The sequence below is a fragment of the Leptodactylus fuscus genome, chromosome 7 (assembly GCF_031893055.1).
Source record: "Leptodactylus fuscus isolate aLepFus1 chromosome 7, aLepFus1.hap2, whole genome shotgun sequence".
NCBI lineage: Eukaryota > Metazoa > Chordata > Amphibia > Anura > Leptodactylidae > Leptodactylus > Leptodactylus fuscus.
Window position 1 is genome coordinate 110,568,898 of NC_134271.1, and position 23,401 is coordinate 110,592,298.

At 40.1% G+C, this 23,401-nt stretch overlaps 1 protein-coding gene across 1 annotated transcript in view; it reads right to left on the bottom strand.

Moving 5' to 3' along the window:
• RPAP1 (RNA polymerase II associated protein 1) overlaps nucleotides 1-23,401 on the bottom strand; it is a 44,144-nt gene that overhangs the window by 11,221 nt on the left and 9,522 nt on the right. Inside the window, exons 5-21 of the mRNA XM_075282815.1 lie at nucleotides 19,559-19,730; nucleotides 18,560-18,724; nucleotides 17,452-17,628; nucleotides 15,137-15,252; nucleotides 14,883-14,981; nucleotides 14,439-14,540; nucleotides 13,317-13,484; nucleotides 11,189-11,380; nucleotides 9,402-9,536; nucleotides 8,549-8,728; nucleotides 8,240-8,397; nucleotides 6,421-6,600; nucleotides 5,980-6,181; nucleotides 5,712-5,821; nucleotides 3,881-4,076; nucleotides 3,293-3,442; nucleotides 2,975-3,117 (exon numbers count right to left, since the gene is read on the bottom strand). Of these exons, the coding sequence (XP_075138916.1) occupies nucleotides 2,975-3,117; nucleotides 3,293-3,442; nucleotides 3,881-4,076; nucleotides 5,712-5,821; nucleotides 5,980-6,181; nucleotides 6,421-6,600; nucleotides 8,240-8,397; nucleotides 8,549-8,728; nucleotides 9,402-9,536; nucleotides 11,189-11,380; nucleotides 13,317-13,484; nucleotides 14,439-14,540; nucleotides 14,883-14,981; nucleotides 15,137-15,252; nucleotides 17,452-17,628; nucleotides 18,560-18,724; nucleotides 19,559-19,730 (2,645 nt within the window). The remainder of the gene's footprint in view (nucleotides 1-2,974; nucleotides 3,118-3,292; nucleotides 3,443-3,880; nucleotides 4,077-5,711; nucleotides 5,822-5,979; nucleotides 6,182-6,420; nucleotides 6,601-8,239; nucleotides 8,398-8,548; nucleotides 8,729-9,401; nucleotides 9,537-11,188; nucleotides 11,381-13,316; nucleotides 13,485-14,438; nucleotides 14,541-14,882; nucleotides 14,982-15,136; nucleotides 15,253-17,451; nucleotides 17,629-18,559; nucleotides 18,725-19,558; nucleotides 19,731-23,401) is intronic.

Here is a 23,401-nt window from a genome sequence, read left to right on the forward strand (position 1 = left end):
CCACAATAACTGCATTTGTTTGACCAAAAAAATAAATAAAAATAAAAATAAACAATACATACGTATATATATACACACACTCTACTATGTCAAATAAAGTAGTTATTCAAATATTAGCCTATTTAGATATATCTTTCAAAGGCAGTAAGAGATATTATTGTAAAAACATTTTATTATGTAAAAAAAAAAAAGGCCCCATATTTAAAAGAATCTATTCAATTCCTCATTAATACACTTGGATACAATAAACTCATGCAGATGACTTATACAATCCACATTTTTCATCAGTTGGATACTTTAGAATCAATTGATACACATGTCATAGGAGAATGAAACACATTACCTCTATTGTTACGGCTGGAACAGCATGCAGTAGTGTTTACCTATAGATCGGCGTGCTTTTAAATGGGAAAAAGCCGCGAAAACACTATGGATTCGTGACAGACGTTCTTCGCTATCGCGAGGTCAATATCTCGCGCATGCTCAATTGCACCTTAACGATCCATATAGATAGAAAAGGGGATCCCGACTCGTCCAATTTCTTGGCGCATGCGCAGTTCGTGGAGTGGAACCACGCACGCGTGCTACGAGTTTTAACGAAGCGATACGGATAGAATATGGATGTCTATTCGGAACGGCTTCTACGAACAGTTACAAAGTCTTACAAAGGTATAAAGGAAGAAGAACCCAATCGCGTACCATAGTTGATGGAACATTTTGTAAGCGCTTATGCCAGTACACTTCGTTTTAACATTAGATTAATGACAAATTTTAGGGACACTGTGACCTAGTCCCGGAGCGAGATGGATAAGTGCATATTTAATTGTGTATTTGTGTTAAACTGCTCTAATTAGTAGACTATGTAGTTATATACGGAAAAGAAACTTATATTATAATAGACTGTATTGTTGAATTAATTATGTGAACTAAGGTTATTGTGAATAGCTAGTTTAAGTGAAACTAGCTAGGCTGGTGGTAGCGATATGAGGAGGAAATTGAGAAGGAAAGAGGGGTTAACTGAAAAATAATTAGGCTAAAGAAATTGTTACAACAATTATATAGGGATACTAGCTGAGATTTTTAGTACTATTAGAAATATCCCATTACGTAACTAACTCTTTCATTTCATTGAGACCCCTGGGGGTAAGGGTGTTTAATTTAAATATCCAAAACATTTCTCTTCTCTTAAGTTTCTCAAAACGATTAAATTCCGAACTAGGGATTTGTTCAATAATAGATATACGAAAATGTTCGAAATTACAATTATGAAGAGCAGAGGCATGTCTAGAAAGGCTGTGTTTTAAATAGCCCTTCTGTACATTATGTCTATGTCCATTAATCCTAACTCTTAGTGGTAAGGTTGTGCGACCTACGTATTGTAGGGCGCAATTACAGGTAGTAGATCGCTACCACCAGCCTAGCTAGTTTCACTTAAACTAGCTATTCACAATAACCTTAGTTCACATAATTAATTCAACAATACAGTCCCTAAAATTTGTCATTAATCTAATGTTAAAACGAAGTGTACTGGCATAAGCGCTTACAAAATGTTCCATCAACTATGGTACGCGATTGGGTTCTTCTTCCTTTATACCTTTGTAAGACTTTGTAACTGTTCGTAGAAGCCGTTCCGAATAGACATCCATATTCTATCCGTATCGCTTCGTTAAAACTCGTAGCACGCGTGCGTGGTTCCACTCCACGAACTGCGCATGCGCCAAGAAATTGGACGAGTCGGGATCCCCTTTTCTATCTATATGGATCGTTAAGGTGCAATTGAGCATGCGCGAGATATTGACCTCGCGATAGCGAAGAACGTCTGTCACGAATCCATAGTGTTTTCGCGGCTTTTTCCCATTTAAAAGCACGCCGATCTATAGGTAAACACTACTGCATGCTGTTCCAGCCGTAACAATAGAGGTAATGTGTTTCATTCTCCTATGACATGTGTATCAATTGATTCTAAAGTATCCAACTGATGAAAAATGTGGATTGTATAAGTCATCTGCATGAGTTTATTGTATCCAAGTGTATTAATGAGGAATTGAATAGATTCTTTTAAATATGGGGCCTTTTTTTTTTTTTTACATAAAATGTTTTTACAATAATATCTCTTACTGCCTTTGAAAGATATATCTAAATAGGCTAATATTTGAATAACTACTTTATTTGACATAGTAGAGTGTGTGTATATATATACGTATGTATTGTTTATTTTTATTTTTATTTATTTTTTTGGTCAAACAAATGCAGTTATTGTGGAATTTTGTTTTCTCTGTTTTTAGATCTGATGAAGGGGTAGTTTATATTGTTATACTTCAAAAACCCCGAAACGCGTCATCTTTTTATGAATAAATCATCCACCTTTTTTTAATACTCGAGTGAGCGCGTTCACTTACTTATATTGGTTTACCAATACTCCATTATATATATATATATATACATATATATATATATATATATATATACATATATATATATATATATATATATATATATATATATATACATATATATATATATATATATATATATATATATATATATATACACACACACATATATATACATATATATATATATACACACACACACACACACACACACACACACACACAGTGCATGGGTTCGATCCCCGCCAGGAAAAACATCTGCAAGGAATTTGTATGTTTTCCCCGTTTTTGCATGGATTTCCTCCCATTCTACAAAAAAGACATACTGATAGGGAAAAAAAAAGTACATTGTGAGCCCTATATGGGGCTAACAATCTACATTAAAAAAAAAACAAATATATATATATATATATATATATATATATATATATATATATATATAGTATACGAGGTCAATAGTGTAAAAGCTTTATGTCATAAACAAGTCACTGCCTATATACAATCATTAAATATTTAGTTTAGTAAGCACATACTATAAAATATATGCCATTTTATTGGCACTCCATACAATGAGGACTTACGGCATAAAAGTTGGATTGAAAGTAAAAGAAGAAATAATCTTATGGGCCAGATGCTCGCTGCCAGGCAATAGTCGACTCAGTAAGGTAATGGAGACAGAATGGCAAAGTGATGCATGCTGGGAATGTTCTGGATACATAGCTGCCTATTTGAAAGGAAATGGAAGAGATAAAATACAAAGTTATTACAAGCTGTTCCTAATCTCTAGAATAACAACAATAAAATAGTAAGAATAAAAGAAAAGATAAGAGGAAAGATTCAAAGATACATAGACACAGAATTGACCAAACGTGACAAAATAAAATAACAAAAGTACTAACCAATTTATATAGCAGAGATAATAGAAAGTACTGAAAGTGGTACTCGTGTCGCAGAAGCCAGCTGGAGGATGGAGTCACTGGTGGAGTCGGGCATTCACTTATCTTAAGTAAATAGTTTTGAAGTTCTTTGTATTCCAAGATAAATGAGAACTGCACAGAAATAAAAAATAACCTGGATATGTTCATACAGTAAAAGTACTATACATACAAATAGTACTGTCATATATCTGCCAATAAATCTACACTAGTGTGGTTAAAAAGGTATTGCATGACATATATTGATGACCAGTGGTATTTAGGAAGTGGAAGCAGGTTTTCCAAATAGGGAGGAATGGGATAATATTAGGAATAATGTTGTTGGCGGTCTGATACCCAGCACCCCCACCAATCAGCTATTCTCAGCAGCTGCCAGAACTACACAGAGGATAGAACAGTAAGTAGATGGCTCTGTACACTGTGTAGTGGTGATTTATGAATACTGCAGCTGAGTTCCCATTCACTTGAATGGGAACTGAGTAACAGTACTGAAGAACATTTATTTCAACAGCTCTTTTGCAACCTATGTGTATTCTATCATGTCCAGCTCACCTTGCTGACCAGACCCTTGTGGATGTTGGTGATGCTGCAGATAAGGTTGAGGACAGCTGTCAGGATGGGGTAGGGAGACTTCTGTCCAGCCAGGCTAAGTGGTGGCTTTCCTCCTGTGCAGCTCAATGTCACAATACTGCTGACAGCCTCCGGCAATGGGGAACAGGACAGTGGATTGGACACAGCAGAGCAAGATCTTATCGAAAACAGGGAACAATCAGTGAAATGAAGATTTACTAGTGAGTATTGTAATGTATTATCAGTTTATAATAAGTTAAATAGTAATATATCTAAAACACATGCAATGGAAAATGTGGCAAGTAATAACAGAATAACTCAGATTTACAGAACTGTAATACGATCTCAAGAGAAAGGACGTCAAGGTTGAAAATAGCAAAACAGTCTGGATAACATATTTGAATGAAGTGACTTTTCTCTCCAACTACTACTTTAAAGAACTAGGCCCAATGAATATTGGGAAACATACACTGCCATAGTCAACAAGTGCCACTGTATCTCAACCTTTACAAGCCAAGGACCCCATTGTGAAGAAACATACCTTTCGTACAGGGACTGTTAATGTTAGTGCAGGGCACGATAGATGGGTACTATCAACACATGCCGAAAATGCGCCTTTTTTTAACATTAACGGTTCCTATATGGCAGGCTGTTGTTGAAGGTCTGTATGACCAAAGCACTAATGATGCCATAGTGGGTGCAACTAGCTATCCCACCATGTCGTCCTAGCCATAAATCCCCTGGCATTACTAGATCAATTCACTGTCCCTGGCTCTTCCCCTTTTCTTGGTCTGTCCATTTGTAAAGACATTGAGTAAATCAGGTTTTCAGTCTGGTTCTCTGTCGACATGACATTAAAGTTTATTACTATCCAGGGATGACATTCAGTCAGCAGCAGGAAAGACAGATACATTGTGAATGAGGTAACAGGGGTCATGGATGTACAAAATGATGTAAAGTAAATAACAGTGCCCCGTTCATGTCAAACCAGGACAGTCTTATGAATATTTTAGCAGTTTGTTAGACGACATCTAGACACAGTTTATACACTATGATGGCAATGGCTAAATGCTAATGGCTTCCCTTATCAACAGTGTAGACTGCTGAGGGATGAGCAGGGAAATTTCTGGGATGCTGCAGAGGAATTCATAGAGTAGTTGTTGCTGGATAACTTCAGCTTTCACCCTATGCACTGGTAATGGTTGAAAAGTGTAGTGAAAACATAATCCACACCGCCAGCCAATTTGTACCCCATTGTGGACCACCCATGAACTATTATTATACCTAGGGTCTTATTAGTATAATGATCAGAGACCCAGGGAAGGATACAAACATAAAAAACAATGTTACTTACAAAATAGGAAGAGTTTGGATATCTTTTTACCCAAGTGTCTAGGAGGCGGGCTAAGCAAATACAGCAACAGGTCAAGCGGGACCCATTGTATGAATAAACCATCAATTAACGTCCTAACCCACGAGGAACGGATCAAGGGTCAGTCCCAGTACATATGATGCAACGTGGCAACTTTTCTATTTACCTAGATTTCAACAGAAGTCACATTTGACTGCTACTTGCATGCATCACACTTACAACTTGACTGTCATTTTACAGCCAAATCAACGCTCTAAAAAAAAAAAAAAAGTCATGTGACAATAAGTCGAACGACTGTTTTAGTCCAGTAACATCTGAAGGGCTACATGTCGCCCTAGTCTTAAAGTTTAAAGAATTCATGGTTTGTGCTACTCCTATTAAAATACTTTTGAGCCACTGTTTGTGTAATGACAACATTTAGCATCACAGGATAGCTCTTACCGAAGAGAATCCCACATGGACTGCACGGCTGGATGACGTAGAAATGGTAGTAGCATGTTATCAGTCAGCTTCTCAAGCTCCTCATTACATACCACTGTATTCAGCGAGGGCTACAGAAAGACGAAACAAAGCTGTTATATTATAATGTGAAGCCTTTAATGTATAACCAATTTGCTGGCTTCAATTGTAAAATATGTTTTATACAAAATTCATATATGAGAATGAAACAGTGAGAGAGAGGTGCAACATTGTGGAAGCTTGGGCCCACCTGTCGGCTAGCTGCCTTATAGTAAGAAGCCAAAAAGTTGATGGATGTAGTGGTGAGGGGTTGGAAAAGATCCCAGACATTGGAATTTGTTATTTGCTGCAGACAGCTGCTTAGGCATCCTTCCACTATAGGTAAAAGTCCAGTGATGTCAGCCCAGGACACAGGAGGTGGAGGAATCTGAGGCTCTGTATCTACCGACGAGCTGTAGATCACACAAAAATGTATTTATTAATAAGACTATAGAAATGGCAGAAAATATGTCTTGTCTTTTTCAAGTAATGCTGTATATTAACAGGTTTTTGTAGTAATATATATCATGTAACATTTATTTTCTAATTCCCTATTGAGACTGCTACGCCACTCTAATCCTTTGAGCCATATCCTGACATGTTATTACACCACCACAAATAGCATACAGGCTCTCATCTCATTGTTACTTACCTGTGGAGTTGTGCCTCTAGCTCAGCTGTACAACCTGCCGTCTGAGTCACATGAGAAAGCAGAGTGATCGCAGCAGCCGCTCGCTGCACGCTAAGAGTCACTGGGGCTGTGTTACCTTGGCAAGAGGTGATCAAAGCGGGAAAGGACTGCAGGATTCCCACAAGCACGGGGTACAGATCTCTGGCAAAAAACAAAACAAAAAAACCCCAGTAAGATGATGGTTTTTTTTAAAGATTTATACACGGAGATGTAGGTATCATGAACATAAGCTAAACTATGTAGTGGTTTTATTTCAATACATTTATACATATTATAAGAGAATAAGTACCTATGTGCACTTACTTAGCGTAAGTGCCTGGGAATACACAATAAAGTTGGCAGGTGAACACTTGCTAAGGTTATTTCAATGGAGAGAGGAGGTAGGCCTTTGGGAGACAGCTCTAACATTGTTAATCTCCAAGGTTAAAGGGGTTTCCTAGACCCCATGTGATTTTTTAATACAGATGATCAGTATCCCATCAGTGGTGGTCTGACTATTAGGCACAGAGCTGCAACTCTGTCTACTGTACAATAATGACAAACCTGCTTCATGCTTGTCCTGTGCAGTAGCTTCCAGCACCAGGACGTGGCCAGATAAGCCGATTGGTGCAGAGTCCAGGAGTCAAACCCGCACCAATGGGATCCTTTGCACATGGAAACTCGGAAAACTCCTTTAAAAGGACTGTTTACTTTCTGCCCAAATTAAAAAAAAATGGCATACATTGCTGTGTAACAGTCTATGGAGGTAATGATTTACTTATTCACTAAGGTTTACCTGAGTTCCTGCCAAGATCCTGGACTATTTAGTGTACCACTTGAAACCAGTCACAAATCCAGATGGTGGCTGCGGCCTCTACTGCACTGAATTGTTCAGCACAGGTACAGTAAAGGTACAGCTGCCATTTTGGAGCATCTATGGATGTATAGCCATCAGCAATAAAAAGCTTAGTATAAGATGTTTGAAATTTGGCCACAAAGCGAACAGCCCCTTTAATGGGGTATTCCCTTCATAGAGACAAAGATTTAGGACATGTCTCCAGAATATAAGTGTCTGTTAAAAGTCTTAAAGAGGACATTTCACCACCTCTGTCACTTCAAGCGCTTAGCATTTTTTAAAAAGGCCCCGCAGCACTGATTCCAGCACAGGTGGAATTTTTTCCCTAGCCCCCACCTTTCCTGAGCAACATGTGCAGGTACTTTTGATTTCTAATGTAAAAGTCTGTAATGTCAGAAAGGCAATGTCAGGCAGGGGGTGTGACTCAGAGCAGCAACCAGAGGCAGCCAGTGTCAGAGCTCAGAATCACACCCTTTGCCTGCTCCTGCCTGACACCAGAACTAACATTGTTGATTGTCTGAGAATGCTGGGGGCTAGAACAAAAAAAATTCCATCTGTTCAAGAATCAGTAGAGCGGAACTTATTAGAAGTGGTGAAAGGTTCTCTTTAAATGTTAAATGTCTGTGGGTCATTCATGCGATAGTTGCAAGTCCTATAGTAAATCCTGTGGATATGCCACTAAATTTAATATAGAAAAATCCATTTAACAAGAAATCACCCATGCTGAAATCCAACATGCCTGTCTCATTTCTTCTACAATGGCAGATGTGATAGGTTCATTTGACATTCATCTGATTCGTATGGCTGCTTAGCAAAATATGCCAAATAAAATTAGTCAAGAGTCAAAAGTGGCAGTCAGAAAAAAACATATAAAGTATTTTTTCCAACGCTGGCCTGACTATAGACATGTTAGTCAGTCACTGAGCAGCATACTGAGTAACTAACCTGTATATATCACAGGCCTGACCATAGCCAGCAGCTATAGCCCAGAGGCGAAAAGTCTCAGTACTTAATCTCTCAGCTTCTCCCTTCAAAAGAGGAAGATCTTTGGGTTCCTGAACCACAAATCTGCTGAGCCGGCTCTTCATGTCAAAGGTGTTCAACTACAATAGAACAACAATGTTTGGTTAATTTTGGAGATTTTATTTATTTTTGCACCTTATATAAGTGCACTAATGCATTTAACTATAGCTTTCAACCATAATGAATGATAAATTCCTACAATTACAATTAGGAAGGATCTATTGCACTTACTAGTCTGGCAGCAGCATGACGACCTGAGGAGGCCAACACCCGTAGAAACTTCATTGCGGCAGCACAAGGCACGCCATGGAGACTGGAAGGGACAGGATCATCAGTTTCCATGATCATAGTCCATTGCAAAGGCAGGAACTCACGTACAATGTTCTCCATAAGTCGCGGACAATCTAGAAGCTACAGAAAACACAGAAGAAGTTAGCGAAAAAATCTCGAACTCACTGAAATAAGATATCCTTAAGAGTGCAAACTTCCATTATATCTGTAGATTTGCCCTGTGAGTCTTAAACCCACATATATATTATTTGCAGGCCATACTGACTAAATTGTGTGTTTGGGGGCCCAACTTCTCCCTAAAATTAATGTCAGGGAAAACAAGGATCAGACATGTTGAACATGAGTCCTTTTGTTTTTTAAAAAAGCTAAACATGTGAACAGGGGGTCAGGAGGAAAAGAGTCCTTATCAGCCAGTCAATACATGAGTAGTGTACAAAATGGATTACTAAAGTGTTTATTTTTCTGGGAGTTTAATATAGATGATGTAATCTTAGAACTATATATGATTGTGGGTCCGACATGCCTGTTGATCAGCCATTTTGAAAATGCGGTGCTCAAGCAAGCTCAGCTTCCACTTCAGAGTCTGTGATGTCATGTTCATCTGTTTGCAGTAAATGAGATCAAGCTACGAGGCCAATCAAAGCCGCTATACAATGTATATGGCCTAGGTCTTCAGTTTCAATGTGCTGGGAAATACTTTTAAATGACACACTGTGCTTGGTTTTCCAGGATAGTTCCCAATTTCATGTAACCTATGTTTCAAGCCTATTGGAGCACTTAATGTATACCACACCTGGCTGCAGGCTGCTGCTGAATGTCGGGCCACTCTGGTCAGAATGTCAAAAATTTGCAGGACCACTGAGGCTGATGGCCTTATAACCTCCAGGATGTATCTTAGCCGATGGTGAAACTTTGTCTTCAGAAGACCCTAAATAAAGTGAGATAGGTTAGCATGCTGTTTATAGTGATACTAAACATAAGTAAGAAAGAAAGAGAGAGAGAGGGGAAGGAAGGAAGGAAGGAAGGAAGGAAGGAAGGAAGGAAGGAAGGAAGGAAGGAAGGGAGGAAGGGAGGAAGGGAAGGAGGGAGGGAGGGAGGGAGGGAGGAAGGAAGGGAGGGAGGGAGGGAGGGAGGGAGGGAGGGAGGGAGGAAGGAAGGGAGGGAGGGAGGAAGGGAGGGAGGGAGGGAGGAAGGGAGGGAGGGAGGGAGGGAGGGAGGGAGGGAGGGAGGAAGGGAGGGAGGGAGGGAGGGAGGAAGGGAGGGAGGGAGGAAGGGAGGGAGGGAGGGAGGGAGGAAGGAAGGGAGGGAGGGAGGAAGAAACTTGTCAGTCCGTAGTATTTTCTCTACACTTCTGAAAGTCTTGTACAAAACTTGTTAAAGGGGCTCTATCAGCAAAATCATGCTGATAGAGCCCCACATATGCGTGAATAGCCTTTAAAAAGCCTATTCAGGCACTGTAAATGTTATATTAAACTACCCCCCAGTTTTAAAATAAAACCCTAAAAAGAATGTGATCTACTTACGCATCGTGTACGCTGGGCAGGCATTCAGGGTGTGTCTTCATCTTCTTCATCCACGCCTCCTCTTCCTCCGATGTCCTCGGGTCCCGTCCTCCTCCGGCGCTCGCGAACTGACATTGATAAAAAAAAATGGCCTGGGCGCATGCACAGTAGCCGTAGTAGAAGCCGCATGCTACTGCGCATGCGCCCAGGCCATTTTGTTATATCAATGTCAGTTCGCGAGCGCCGGAGGAGGACGGAACCCGAGGACATCGGAGGAGGAAGAAGAGGCGTGGATGAAGAAGACACACCCTGAATGCCCGCCCACAGTGCACGATGCGTAAGTAGATCACATTCTTTTTTAGGCTTTTATTTTAAAACGGGGGGGGTAGTTTAATATAACATTTACGGTGCCTGAATAGCCTTTTTAAAGGCTATTCACGCATATGTGGGGTTCTATCAGCATGATTTTGCTGATAGAGCCCCTTTAAGAAATCAGATGCAAATAACTTGCTAAACCTTTCCATTTCCTTTCCGTTTTTAGCTTAGAAGTAGCTGGGATGTAGCTTAGCGTTCATGGGTTTACTGAACAGAGCATTGGGGGAGCTTTACAGCCAAAGAGTATGGCACATTTTAGAAATACTCCAACAAAAACATTCCCATAGAGTGCAGGGTAGGCCATTATTCTGCAAGGCCTGGGAGATCTTTTCACTCTTCATAGACTCCAGGACATCATCCCTTTTTCTGGGACCCTCCTGAATGTTCATGTGAAGTTGGTAAATAGAAACAATGTCCCCTTAGTGACCCCACTGTATAACGCCATCCTATTCCCCTGAATAAACCCATACAGTATAATGGTACTCTCAGTGCCCTCACACACAGGATAATGGCCTCTTCAGTTCCCCCACATGCAGTAAGTATGATGTCACCTCACTGACCCCACACAGTATAATGGCCCCCACAGTGCCCCCAATGAATACCTCTATCAGTACTGTTGGAATCACTCATTGTATTTTTATCTACTGCAACAACCTGCTTGTGCAGGCTAGCTGTGGAAAGTTAAAGTAAGAATGACGCACACCTTTATGGCATCATATCGAGCTACATCAGAATCAGCTTTCTTTTCTTCTTTATCTTTCTGCTTCTGTTGTTTATCAGTGATGTGTTTTTCTAACTCATCTTCATCATCCTCCTCTTCCTCCTCCTCTTGACTGGGTAAGAAAGGAAACATTTTTGTCCCTTGATACCACGAAAAGGTCTTATCCATGTATTCCTGCTCAAAAAAGCACAAAACAATAAAAGCGCATTCAATTCATGGCTGCTACGTAAACACAAAAGATATGATAGCGTATTGATTCTTTACAAAACACACAAAAAATGTGTACATTTAACATGGAAAAAATAAATGGAATAATGTGCAGACTATTGTAAATTGTAAGGTTATTAGCGACTATAATATCCTTGGGATGAAAACAGAAAAATGTAAAAATGCATTAAAAAAAACCAAAACATTTTCACTGCATTTTCTCCATGAACTTGTTCATTTCGTCTGGGAATATTCTCTAGGTTTCTAAAGAACTAAGCACTGTCCCTTTTCTTCCTCCTTACTGCCCTGCAGTCTATAAGCTGAGTACCTGCGGCAGCAGCCTCCCCCCTTTCTGCTCAATCTGCTGTGGGACGAAAGATCATTAAAGAGGTTTTCCGAGCAAGTTATATTGATGAGCTATCAATCCTTAGGATAGGCCACCAATATCATATCAGCAGTAGTCCTGCAGCTGCTACACAGAGAACAGAGCTGGATGCAGATAGCTCAGTTCTCAGTGTAGTGCCCTTGATGAGTTACTGCAGCTCTTATACAAAGTCGTATATCAACTATACAGAGACCAGAGATATCTGCTTCCAGCTCTGTTCTCTGCGTAGCAGCTGCTAAGAACTACTGATCACTAAGGGTCACTGGGGTATTAGGTGTCTGACCCCGATGATCTGATATTGTTGACCTATAAGGATAGCTCATAAATACTGATTCTTTAGAAACACCTCAGCTTTCAATCTGTAACCAGCCAAAAGTGGAGATCAGCAAAAGCGAAAGATTAACCCTTTTGTTCTCTGCAGGGTCCTCTCTCCATTTAGTATTCATTTCTAGGTTTAGCACGTTGAAAACATCCAATCTACCACCATAATCTCCTCTAAATCATGCATATGCTGTTGTAGGAACTGTTCGAGAACAGTTTTTTGTATGTCAAATAATCCATATAAAATTGAGTTGTATTTGCAGACGCAGCCACTCTGATCCCGACCCACTAACAGGTCACAATGAGCAGCAACTACAAGTAAAAGTGGGGGCTCGGGCAGCTCATTTGTGTGCAAATTAAAAGTCAATCTTATTTGTAAAGATTGCACGTTGACACAACAATGGTATGTTCGCTATGTCAATATGCTCCTACAACATAACTTAAGACTACCTGTAAAGAATTTACTACAAATAAAACTGGATTATGGGTTCATGATATGCATTATATTGCCCAATTCACTAGAGCCACATTGCATTTCCCTGCACAGCGGGTGCATTAGCCTCACAGTCATGGGAAAAAACACCATCTACATCATCACTTCGACCCTTTCTAAGGATCCCCAATTTAAAGTGATGACCTATTCTAGAGATAGGCCATCATTTTACAAAATGTAAAGTATCCTTTGAATACACTTCTACATGCACATATTGACTCAAATACTATACAACCCCAAGCTTGGCATCTTCCCTTCTAATCTTTTTCTGCAATCTAATACCATGGCATAGGAAATCTGAGAGGCTTCAAAGCATTGACTTGAATGCACCCTGTAACTAATGCATTCTTCTACGTCTCTTCTAAGACAATGATAAGATCATCAGTTTTGCTGTGCAATGCTTTATAGCTGATCTTAAAAACATATACATTATACATCACAGAGTTGAGTACGGACTGCCTATATTACTAATACAAAAGGGATATAGTGCTGCAATTTTCTTTACATACTAAAGTTTTTGCTCAGCTCAGTTTGATAGCAAACTTCAATAAAGAAGCCCATGCCATTTGCCTATTGCTACAATTACCATATTGAGAAATACATGTTCTCTTCGATTGACTGCAAAACAATGATGATATTGTTCATACTACACAGAATATGTCATATAATACATGCTATATAATGCCAACATGTTTTTTACTCACCTCATCTTCCTGTGACACCAATAAGGAATGCAATGCACCAATAGATGCAGCAATAACATTATCTATGGGATCATCTATAGAGAAACGCAGAAGGAAGAGGAATCCGGCATCCAGCAACAGTCGGAGCACACTTCCCTTAAGAACAGAGGCAAATTCTCCTTGTTTGGCCTACAAGAAGGTTAAGCATACATATTAAACCAACACACCTAGGCATTAAGATATTGCTCTCTATCAGGAGTCATGCTGGCTATGCACATACAGGAGGGAATTTATATATTCAGTTTTTTGTGCAGTTGTGGCGTATCTTTGGCACACAACCCTTTTTGGTGCCAAATGTGCAAAACATTCTTTGCTCTGAGCCCTGCACAGTACTTTTTATGAGAGTGGGCATAAAAGAACGGAGACACCTTAGCCCAATAAATTTACTATAACGAATGCCAGAAAGCTAGCAAGAATTATACCTGAAATCTATGCCAGTTCCTGCTGGGCATAGATTTTGTTTCTGGCTTATGGCCATGACTGAAGTATAATCCCTCTTCATAATTCAGGCATATCTCACGCCAGAGGAGGAACAGATTAAGGTTGGCATAGGAAACACTAGTAGTAAATTCTCCAGACTGTATGATAGCTGTCAGCTAAGCAATTGCTTGGTTGAAAGCTCTCTCTCATCTCCCCCATACACATGTATGCTTAGTACTGCTGAGCAGGGTGTGTGTACTAAACGGGAGACACCAGTGGCTTATCTGCCAGCGAGCAGAAGAATCAAATCCAACTTCCTGATCCTTACCAACCTCAAGTTGGGAGGCCCCATACACGCTACATGGTTGGCCGTGAATAAAGCATCAAGTTGAGCTGACAATCATATCGTGCGTGTGTGTGGTCCTTGAGTTCAATAAAGTCTAAGTAAATAATGGATTACCGATAAAGAAGAAATCTTCACTCCTAGTGCTACATTTCTCTAGCAGCATTATCTTCCTTAAGAACGAAAGGATTGGGCATTTTGATAAGGAGCAGCGGTCTCAGTGTCAGCAGTGACATAAAACTTTGGCCAAGCTGAGCATGAATGTTAACAGAGGGCTCAGAGAAGAAAGCATCTTATGTGTATGCTTTCCACTTCCTTACCTTTCTCACAATACGGCCCAGAACTTGCAAGGACAGAGTTCTCTGTTGAATGAACTGGCTGCGAGAAAGATGAAAAAGCTCTTGCAAGGAATAACCAGCTCTCTGTAAAAAAAAAAGATCAGGCAGTGACTATAGAGTAACATGTTAACCAGTACTATAGAGGACCATAAGGGTGCTATAGATTTAGCCACTATGTGATGTGAGTGACGGACTATGGATGAAACCAATATTCTAGCCATAACTGGCTCTGTAATAACCAAATGATAGAGGTTTTATGGGAATTACAAATAAAAGAAAATGTGTGAGAAACACAATCAAAATACTATTTAATACTCCGCATAACACAAGGCTAAAGCATACTGCCAACTATTTATCAGCAAAGTGCCAAAATAAGTGAGAATAACCCATAGATACAATAAAAAGACAATGTCAGCATCCAAAAACCTCTGCCTCCTCTCCATGATGGTGTAGCCCTAGATGAGTAGGCATGTCAGCGTCTGGGGGTATCAAGTCTCCCTTCAGACTGAATCGCGCTTGCATTCCCTAAAACACAAATATAATTTGTTTACACGGTATAGTATGATAATACAGTACAGCCATCGATCTTAGAAGAAAAGTGACAAATGCTATTTTATGAGAAGTTACGATTATGTGAGCAGACTTATTGATGCTAATTTTATATACTGTTATACAAATACCTTCTTAGTTTTCTTTTGTCTGTTCTGCGGTAGGTCCCTAATCCATTCCAACTTCTCAAACTCCACGCTGTCCATATGCACCCATTCCTTCTGAGGCTTCACCGGGAGGTCATCAACTAATATTAGAGATTGGAATCAACTGAGGAACTCTAACAAGTGCAAAATATTTCAGTATATAAACCGAACCCAAGTGATGCCTGTTACCGGCTGCAACAGTACATGGTACCGAATGAAATTAACGGGTTGGGTTAAGTATATAGTATTACCCATCTCTGTAATGTCATCCATTCTTCTGGTCCTTTGAAGGACCAGAAAAAGAGAATAACAATAAAGATACGTCTGTCTAATGATGGATAACAACAGATCATCCATTCTGCCCAGAAATGAAGTACAAGTAGCCTCAGGTGACTGCGGAAGCCACTCACTCAGCTGAGGTAATAGCAGTGAGGCATCAATACTGAAATCCACAGCCACTTCACTTCCGGTCACAATGGAACAGAGAACCTGGGGCAACATGGAGTCCTGGGTTCGAATCTTGCCAAGAACAACATCTGCAAGAAGTTTGTATGTTCTCCCATGTTTGCATGGAACAGAGAACCTGACGTTGGAACAGAGGACTATGAGTAGTTGAGTTATTTTTTGTTTTGTTTTTAACTTTATTCCACCTCCTGCGTAATGGGTTTATTTTGCCTGGTAAACTCCATTAAAGTGGCAGTGAACCTATGCCTAATTTTGTCAGCTCTAACATTAAAGAGGTTTTCCCACTGAAACAAGTTATCCCCTATCCATAGGATAAGAGAAAACGTGCAGATCGTTGGGAGTCAGACCACTTAGGCCCCACTAATCAGGGAAAAGGAGGACTTTTGTCCCAATTTCGAGATGGAGTGATGGTGATGGTCAAGCAGTACACACACAGCTCCATTAAAGGGGCTCTATCATTGGGAAAAGTTATTTTTAGCTAAGCACATAATAAGCACCGAAAAAAAGACAGTGTCTTATATTAAATTTTGGTCCTAAATGCTATGTCTTATTTTCAGGGGATGTCTTATTTTATTTTTGTGTGCTGCTGCCACCACTGCGCTACGCTAAGATGTGCTTGCTGCCCAGAAACTGTACGAAGAAAAACATTGCAGCCGGCTGAACGCTGTGTGCGATGCTCAGTGTGCACAGGAAAGCCAGCTGTTGCCTCTGCTATGATACCGTACGTTGTATCCACTGTTCCTGCTGCTGTGGGGAGAGCTGGGAGGGTGGACCCCTGCCGCATACGATGCTTAGTGTACGCACAGCGGGCATCTCGCAGCTCATCCTACAGCAGCGGGAACAATGGATAACTTAACTTCGGGGGGGAGGCCTTATATTAGGCAATTCAACAAAACTTCTGCTATGTCTTATTTTCAGGGGATGACTTATTTTTGGGGAAACAGGGTACTTGCATAGCCTTTAGAAAGGCTATTCCACACATAACTTTTGAATGTAAATTGCCTCAGTAGTCTTTGAATAAGTCCGTTTTTATTCATATGCTAATTATTCTTCTCTGTGCACTCCGGAAGTGTCTTTGTGCACCCTCTATTCTCTATGTGTGTGAGAACAGAGAGGCTGCTGCCGCTGATGATTCACCTCCCTGTGATCACAGACACTTCTGGGTGCACGGAGAAGGTTTAATTAGCATATGAATAAAACTATTCAAAAACTACTGAGGCAATTTACATACAAAAGATACGTGTAAAATAGCCTTTCTAAAGGCTATGCAAGTATGTGTTTAGCTAAAACTGGCTTTTCCCAATGATAGAGCCCCTTTAATTTCAGCGGGATTACCAGAGATAACCAAATGCTTCCTCCAGTACCCCTATTGAAATGAATGTAAAGGTGCATGCTGACCAACTACTGCAAAAGTTCCAATTTTCCTAATCAGTGGGGACCTGAGTGGTCAGACGTCCACCAAGCTGCAAGTTATACCATATCCTACAGATAGAAAATAACTTGCTTTGGTGGGATATAAATCAGTCTATTAAAAGTAAAGTTCTCATAACATTTAATGGATAGGAACAAAAAAGTAAGAGCTCAGCGACACACAGAGAAAAAGTAACACAACAAAGATGTCCATCAGTGACTGATATACGGTGTCCTTAATGTAATCTTTCTCTACCTTCACATTAAAGGTACTCAAGTTTATAGGTGTAATAAGGATACTGCTATAATATTTAGAAAAACATATTAAAAAATGAGAGTGATGCCATTTTATGCTGAGCTCATCCCCACTATTTAGTGCTATTGATCTGCTCTGCAGAGGCCCTGTCATGAGAATGATAGATTACCTGACAGCGAACTTGGATTTTCTTCATCCTTGCTTGAAGTCTGCTCAGATGGATTTGTCACTCTTGCACAATGGGGTTCTTCAATGCTGACAGTCTGCCGTGTTGCTGCTATATTTGAATTCTCTTGGGTGGTCTTGCTCTCCCTCTTCGATCTCAAGAAAGCAACCAGCTTGGGGTCTTGTGAAGTAAAATAAATGTATGAACAGCTAAGAAATGACAATAGCTATTATATATTTATCAGGCAGACATATATACATACTATAGAGCAGGGATAGGCAACCTTCGGCGCTCCAGCTGTTGTAAAACTACAACTCCCAGCATGCATACTTGCTCTGTTGTTCTTGGAACTCTCATGGAAGTAAATGAAGCATGTTGGGAGTTGTAGTTTTGCAGCAGCTGGAGTGCCGAAGGTTGCTGACCCCTGCTATAGAGCAACATAGTAAATAAAATTTGCATAAATCTGATATTATAAAAGCTGATCAGCACTGCTCAAATTGTCCTGTATAAGCATTCGGTCACAGATCACTTTGGTTAGAAAATCCTTCTATTTAATGAACCAATGGCATACAGGGAGACCCCCCCTTACTCTTGAAAAATGAGGTATATACTTTATAAGATATCAAGTATCCCACTATAGGTTATAAAGAATACTAAAAGTCACCTGCAGACTGAGGCTTTTACATGTTCCCACAACTCCTTGGTGACTTCCAATACTCTTATAACTTAATGTATGGCAGTACATTATTCCAGATATATACTACAGGCAAACTGAACTCACACAAGTCAAGGTGTAACAAGCATAACAAATATTTACTTAGAAGCTGATCGCAACTGCACAAAATGATATGCTAGTTATTTCTAATATTCTGACTTGTCATAGGAACATAACCATAAAAGTGACAGAAGCAAGAGATCCAGCACAACAAGGACCCCAATGACTATAATGGGATCTGTCAGGCTTCCATCATCGGTCACTGCACGCTGCACCACTTTGTGTGACATTTTTGGCATAGTACAGAAGGGAGAGGTGACAAATGCTCTTTCATGACTTACGTCTGTGGGGGGTCTGTGGGATGCCATCACAGATCAATAACTCCTATGCTCTTACCAAGCTGTGACATCAGTCTGTCTCGTTCCTGAAGTATTTCTTCTTGTGAAAGAGCCTGTAGCCTCTCTACATTTTCTTTATGAACCCTCTCTGCTTCTTCATGACCTGTAGAACTACGAAGACCCTCCCCTGTCACCAAATAGGACTTATCTCCATGTGCTGCACCTGAAATACAAATAAAATGACTTTCACTCTGATAGTTTTGCTATAGCTTTCTCGAGACATACCACAGATCACATGACTCTTACACATGTCCATGGAGGGGGAGAAAAGTGGGGAGAGGAACAGAGAAATAGCAACAGAAACACAGGTTTAGTGTAATGCTGGAGCTAAACAGAAGCTATCTTAGCCAAAGTGCTTTATTCACATCAGTACTTCTCTACATATGTCCTGCATGGCCATAAGCTGGTTTCTGAGTGAGAGAGTGTCCTAGATCTAAATCGCTTCTACTTACTGAGTTCAATGTATAGCAACAAGTCTCCACCCAGAGGGTCCTACAAACTACAGAGATAGCATGCAGAGAAACTGCTGAATAATGAAGAATACAAGTTATATCATGGCAAAAATGGTGCTATTCCTCATGTACGCACATTGTACTACTGATTTATGCCACGCTTGTTAAAAGGTTAAATGTATTTTATAGTGTAATTTGGAGAAGCACACATGGCCAGCATGTATTGGAAAACAACATTTACCCTGCGGCGATTTTCCCTGGTAATATCAGCTGTTGAAGCTGGAACCAAGTCAGTCAGCTGAGAGCAGGGTCGGTTTAATCTCTAATAGGGATATCATGATGAGACAAAACTATGACACCCCCTACTCAATATCGTCCTCTTTTGTTCCATGTGAAATGGACAGTCATGCACACACCCATCATTATATACATACAACATATGCAGTTGGCTATATGCTGACATATGCCTAGCATGGAGGAATCACTAAATGGAAATGATGTTTAGTAATACCAGTGTAATAGTAAGAAGTTCAGTAGCAATATACCTTTTGTTTGGGAAGATTTATTTTCATCTGAGGGCATGACTTTTGCTGGATTAACAGAGGGACCATGCTGAAGTTGGACTGTAGAGCCTGACGCACCTTTTGCTGCCTCAGCAGCCCTTTTGGCAGCCATTTTTTGAGCGAAGATGCTTACTTTTCCAGATTTTGGCACAGCCTACAAGAAGATACAAATGATAAGACCTACATTAAAGGGTAAGACCATGTCTGAGACCATTTGTCTTCCTCTCCCGATGCATCCACATTAAAAGAATGAAGCAACTGCATTTATATACACTCAGAAAAACTGTATTAATGTTTTTTGTTTTTTTTTTGTATACAGTTCCCATATAGTACTACAGTGCCTTGCCAAAGTATTCACACCCCCTGAACTTTTTCACATTTCGTTACCTTACAACCACAAACAAAATGTATTTTATTGAGATTTTAAGTGACAGACCAACATAAGTTGGTCAAAGCTTAGGACATCCTTTTATAACCTATCATTACGTTAAACTTCTCCACAACTTTATCTCTGACCTTTTTGGTGAGTTCCTTGGTCTTCATGATGCTGTTTGTTCACTAGTGTACTCTAATAAACCACCGAGGGCTTCACAGAATAGGTGTATTTATACTGAGACTAAATTTCACACAGCTGGACTCAATAAACTAAGTGACTTCTGAAGGCAATTAATTGTATTGGATTTTATTTAGGGGTATCAGAGTACAGGGAGCTGAATATTTTTTCACATCACACTTTTCAGATTTTTATTTGATTATAATTGGGAAAAGCATGTATCATTTTCCTTCCACTTCACAAAATGTGGAAAGTTCAAGGGCTATGAATACTTTCGCAAGCGACTATATGTGTTGTCATAGTTACATACTACAAACAAATGTAGGCAAATTTTGCAGTCAGGATCTTCCATCTGACCTCTGCTTCTTGCAGAGAACCTACAGATAAGAAAAAAGGCAAACAGAACAGACAAAAGTTCTGCATAATAGATATGTGGATTGTAGGTAATCCAGTCTGGCACGGAGGGTGGTCAGTGATTTCGATGCTGTATGTTCTTTTAGATCTGGATATAAGCCTTGGTTATAATATCTCTATTTCCGAAGGTACATGCAGAAACCGAATGTTTAAATATAATGGTGTCAGGGTCTGGGGTTGCTAGGTGGGGTGGCATAGACACAAAAGTCCAGATTCTTTAGTCCAAAACCAAAGGTAGAGTTTATTTTCACTCAAAAAGGTAGTGCAGCAACAAAAGGAAATAATACAAAAATAAATCCCTGCCCGGCTAGGCTCTAACTAAACACAGAATAGGTTACCTCACCTAGAATAACAGAAATCAAAAGCCTGTAGAATCACTCAGGACACAGCTCCAAAAATATGACCTCTCTGTTTGGCTCTCCAGCCAAGCTCTGCCCCCAGTCTGCTGCTGGAGCTGGCTTCTTAAGCCTCCTTGATGAGCAGACTCTCTGCAGCTGAGTCGCTGCCGGAACATCCCCAAAGTGTGGACTGGAGGGGGGTGGAATGACAGGTCCCACTACCAACCTACCTGTCATTCCTAAAAATCCAGCCCAGTAACCGGAACTCTGAAATAACCCTCAGCAGACAATAGTTATCTGCTGAGAAATGTTCTTTCTGGAGTTTTCTCATCTCACCCACCTTAGTAGTCTGGATGAGATGTACACCCCCTCCATTACCTGACCAGCCATCGGCTTACAATGGATATAATATGAGCACCCATTATCAGCGACCCTTCTGTATGAGCTAGATGAGAGAAACCCTTACAAGAATGACTCTCGATCTGGCTGAACCTGAGTTGTCCAAGTATTACATGGCCGGCCACTTATCACTTGTCACAGTAAGTCAATCCCTTTAATGAAGACTCTGTACTAGAATTGCAGAGGAAAGAAGCACCTTGTCGAAATCCGAAGAGATCAGTATTTTAGACAAGGTGCTTTGGTAGAACACACAAAATTTCTGCTTTTGCTAGAAAGAGAGTTACATGTCGTAACATCACAGGGTAATAAACTTGAAGTGGAATTTCTATGTTGATCATTACTGTTTGCTACAATGATTTTTATAACCAATGTGTCATTCGCTGGAATTAAAAGTGTCTGCCGCAAGCTCTCCCCCAATGGTTCCTTACTAATGAGCTGTCTATGCAGGGCACACAAAGAAATCCATCATGTTTTATAGTTTCCAAGGAAACTATGTCACTGGATCATGTATTTCCAGGCAACGTCACTAATGTCTGAAAATGGCTTTCGATGCAAGACATAAAGTAGATTTGAAGGAGAGCAGAATGAGGAAAGCGTCCTTAGATTAGTATCAGTGTACAACACAAGACTCTACAGCAATGTCTGTACCTACTGCAAACAATATCAATGTTCTCCAAATGAAAAGGACTTCTCATTACCGCCAGTTCTTTGTATACCGCTCCAATGATTCCAGAGCAGTTGGAATTCTCCTCTAGCCCCACCATTCCTGAGCAATCAGTGATGGTATTTGTGGAGCTTGATATGATAATTAGGCTTTTACTGTTAAGTAGGTGGAGTCATCTGAGATCTTTCCACTCTTTTGCCTGCTCCTGTCTGACACCACCCATTTGACAGTGCAACGCAGATCATCATATCAGGCTGACTGCACTGATTACTCAGGAATAGTGGGAACTACAGAACAAATTTCAAATGTACAGGAACCAGTGGAGCGGCACCAATTAAAGGGACTCTATCACTAGAATCCCATATTTTACTATTAACACGTAGGAATAGCCTTAAGAAAGGCTATTCTTCTCGTAACTTTAGGAGTCTTTTCTGTGCTGCCTTTTGGTAGATATTCCCGTCTTTTGTTTTTATGCAAATGACTTTTCTTGCAGCACTGGAGGCGTTCCCCTGCACTCAAACAGCACTGTGGGTGTCCCCTATGCAGCTTGAAAACTCTCCTGCGCCACCTCATTTTCTTCTGACATGTCTCTCCGTAAGAGAGTACATTCGTGTAAGCGGCCACAAGAAAATGGCCGCAGTCGGCTCTACCTGGAGCCTGATGGCAGAGCTGACTGCACATGCCTGGGATTTAGATCCTGAAAAACACCAGTGCTGGAAGAAGACGTCATGGCGGAGAGGCGTGTCATAAGAAGATGATGCGGCTCATTTGCATAACGCCGAAAACCAGGAATATCTACCGAAAGAGCGGTACGGAAAAGACAACTAAAGGTAGGAGACGAATAGCTTTTAAGGCTATTCCTACGTCTTAGTAGTAAAATATGGGATTCTGATGATAGAATCCCTTTAACAGATGCTAAAAATTTAAGTTGGTGGAGGTGGTGAAAATTCTTTTTTTATTTTTTAAATATGCTATATTTTAGAACATAACTTGTCATAAAGCTACAAGGTATCACGGAAGGTCATTATTGATTTTTTTATACTGATGACCTATCCACAGTTATAGCCAAGAATCTGGGGAAGTTCTGAACCGCTCTTATTACTTGAACAGGAGATCCTGCACACGCTCCCTGTCCGCTGCTATAGTTTCCAATGCTCAGACATTATTAATACTGATAATAATTGTGCTATCTAGATTTCAGGTCCTTACAAATCAGATATTTATGACCCATCCTGTGGCTTGAGACCGGACAACTCCTTTAGGTGGGCTTTAGGAAATTGCTATTCAAAGATATTTCTAGGAGTTGTATCATTAGCTAAACACATCCCCATCTTATCTATGTGAATTCCGGTATATCGATCATTATTATTATTATTATTGTTTATTTATAATTCCATGGTGCTTTACATTTGGGGGGTGCTTTACATTTGTATCGATCAGCCACAACACTGAAACAG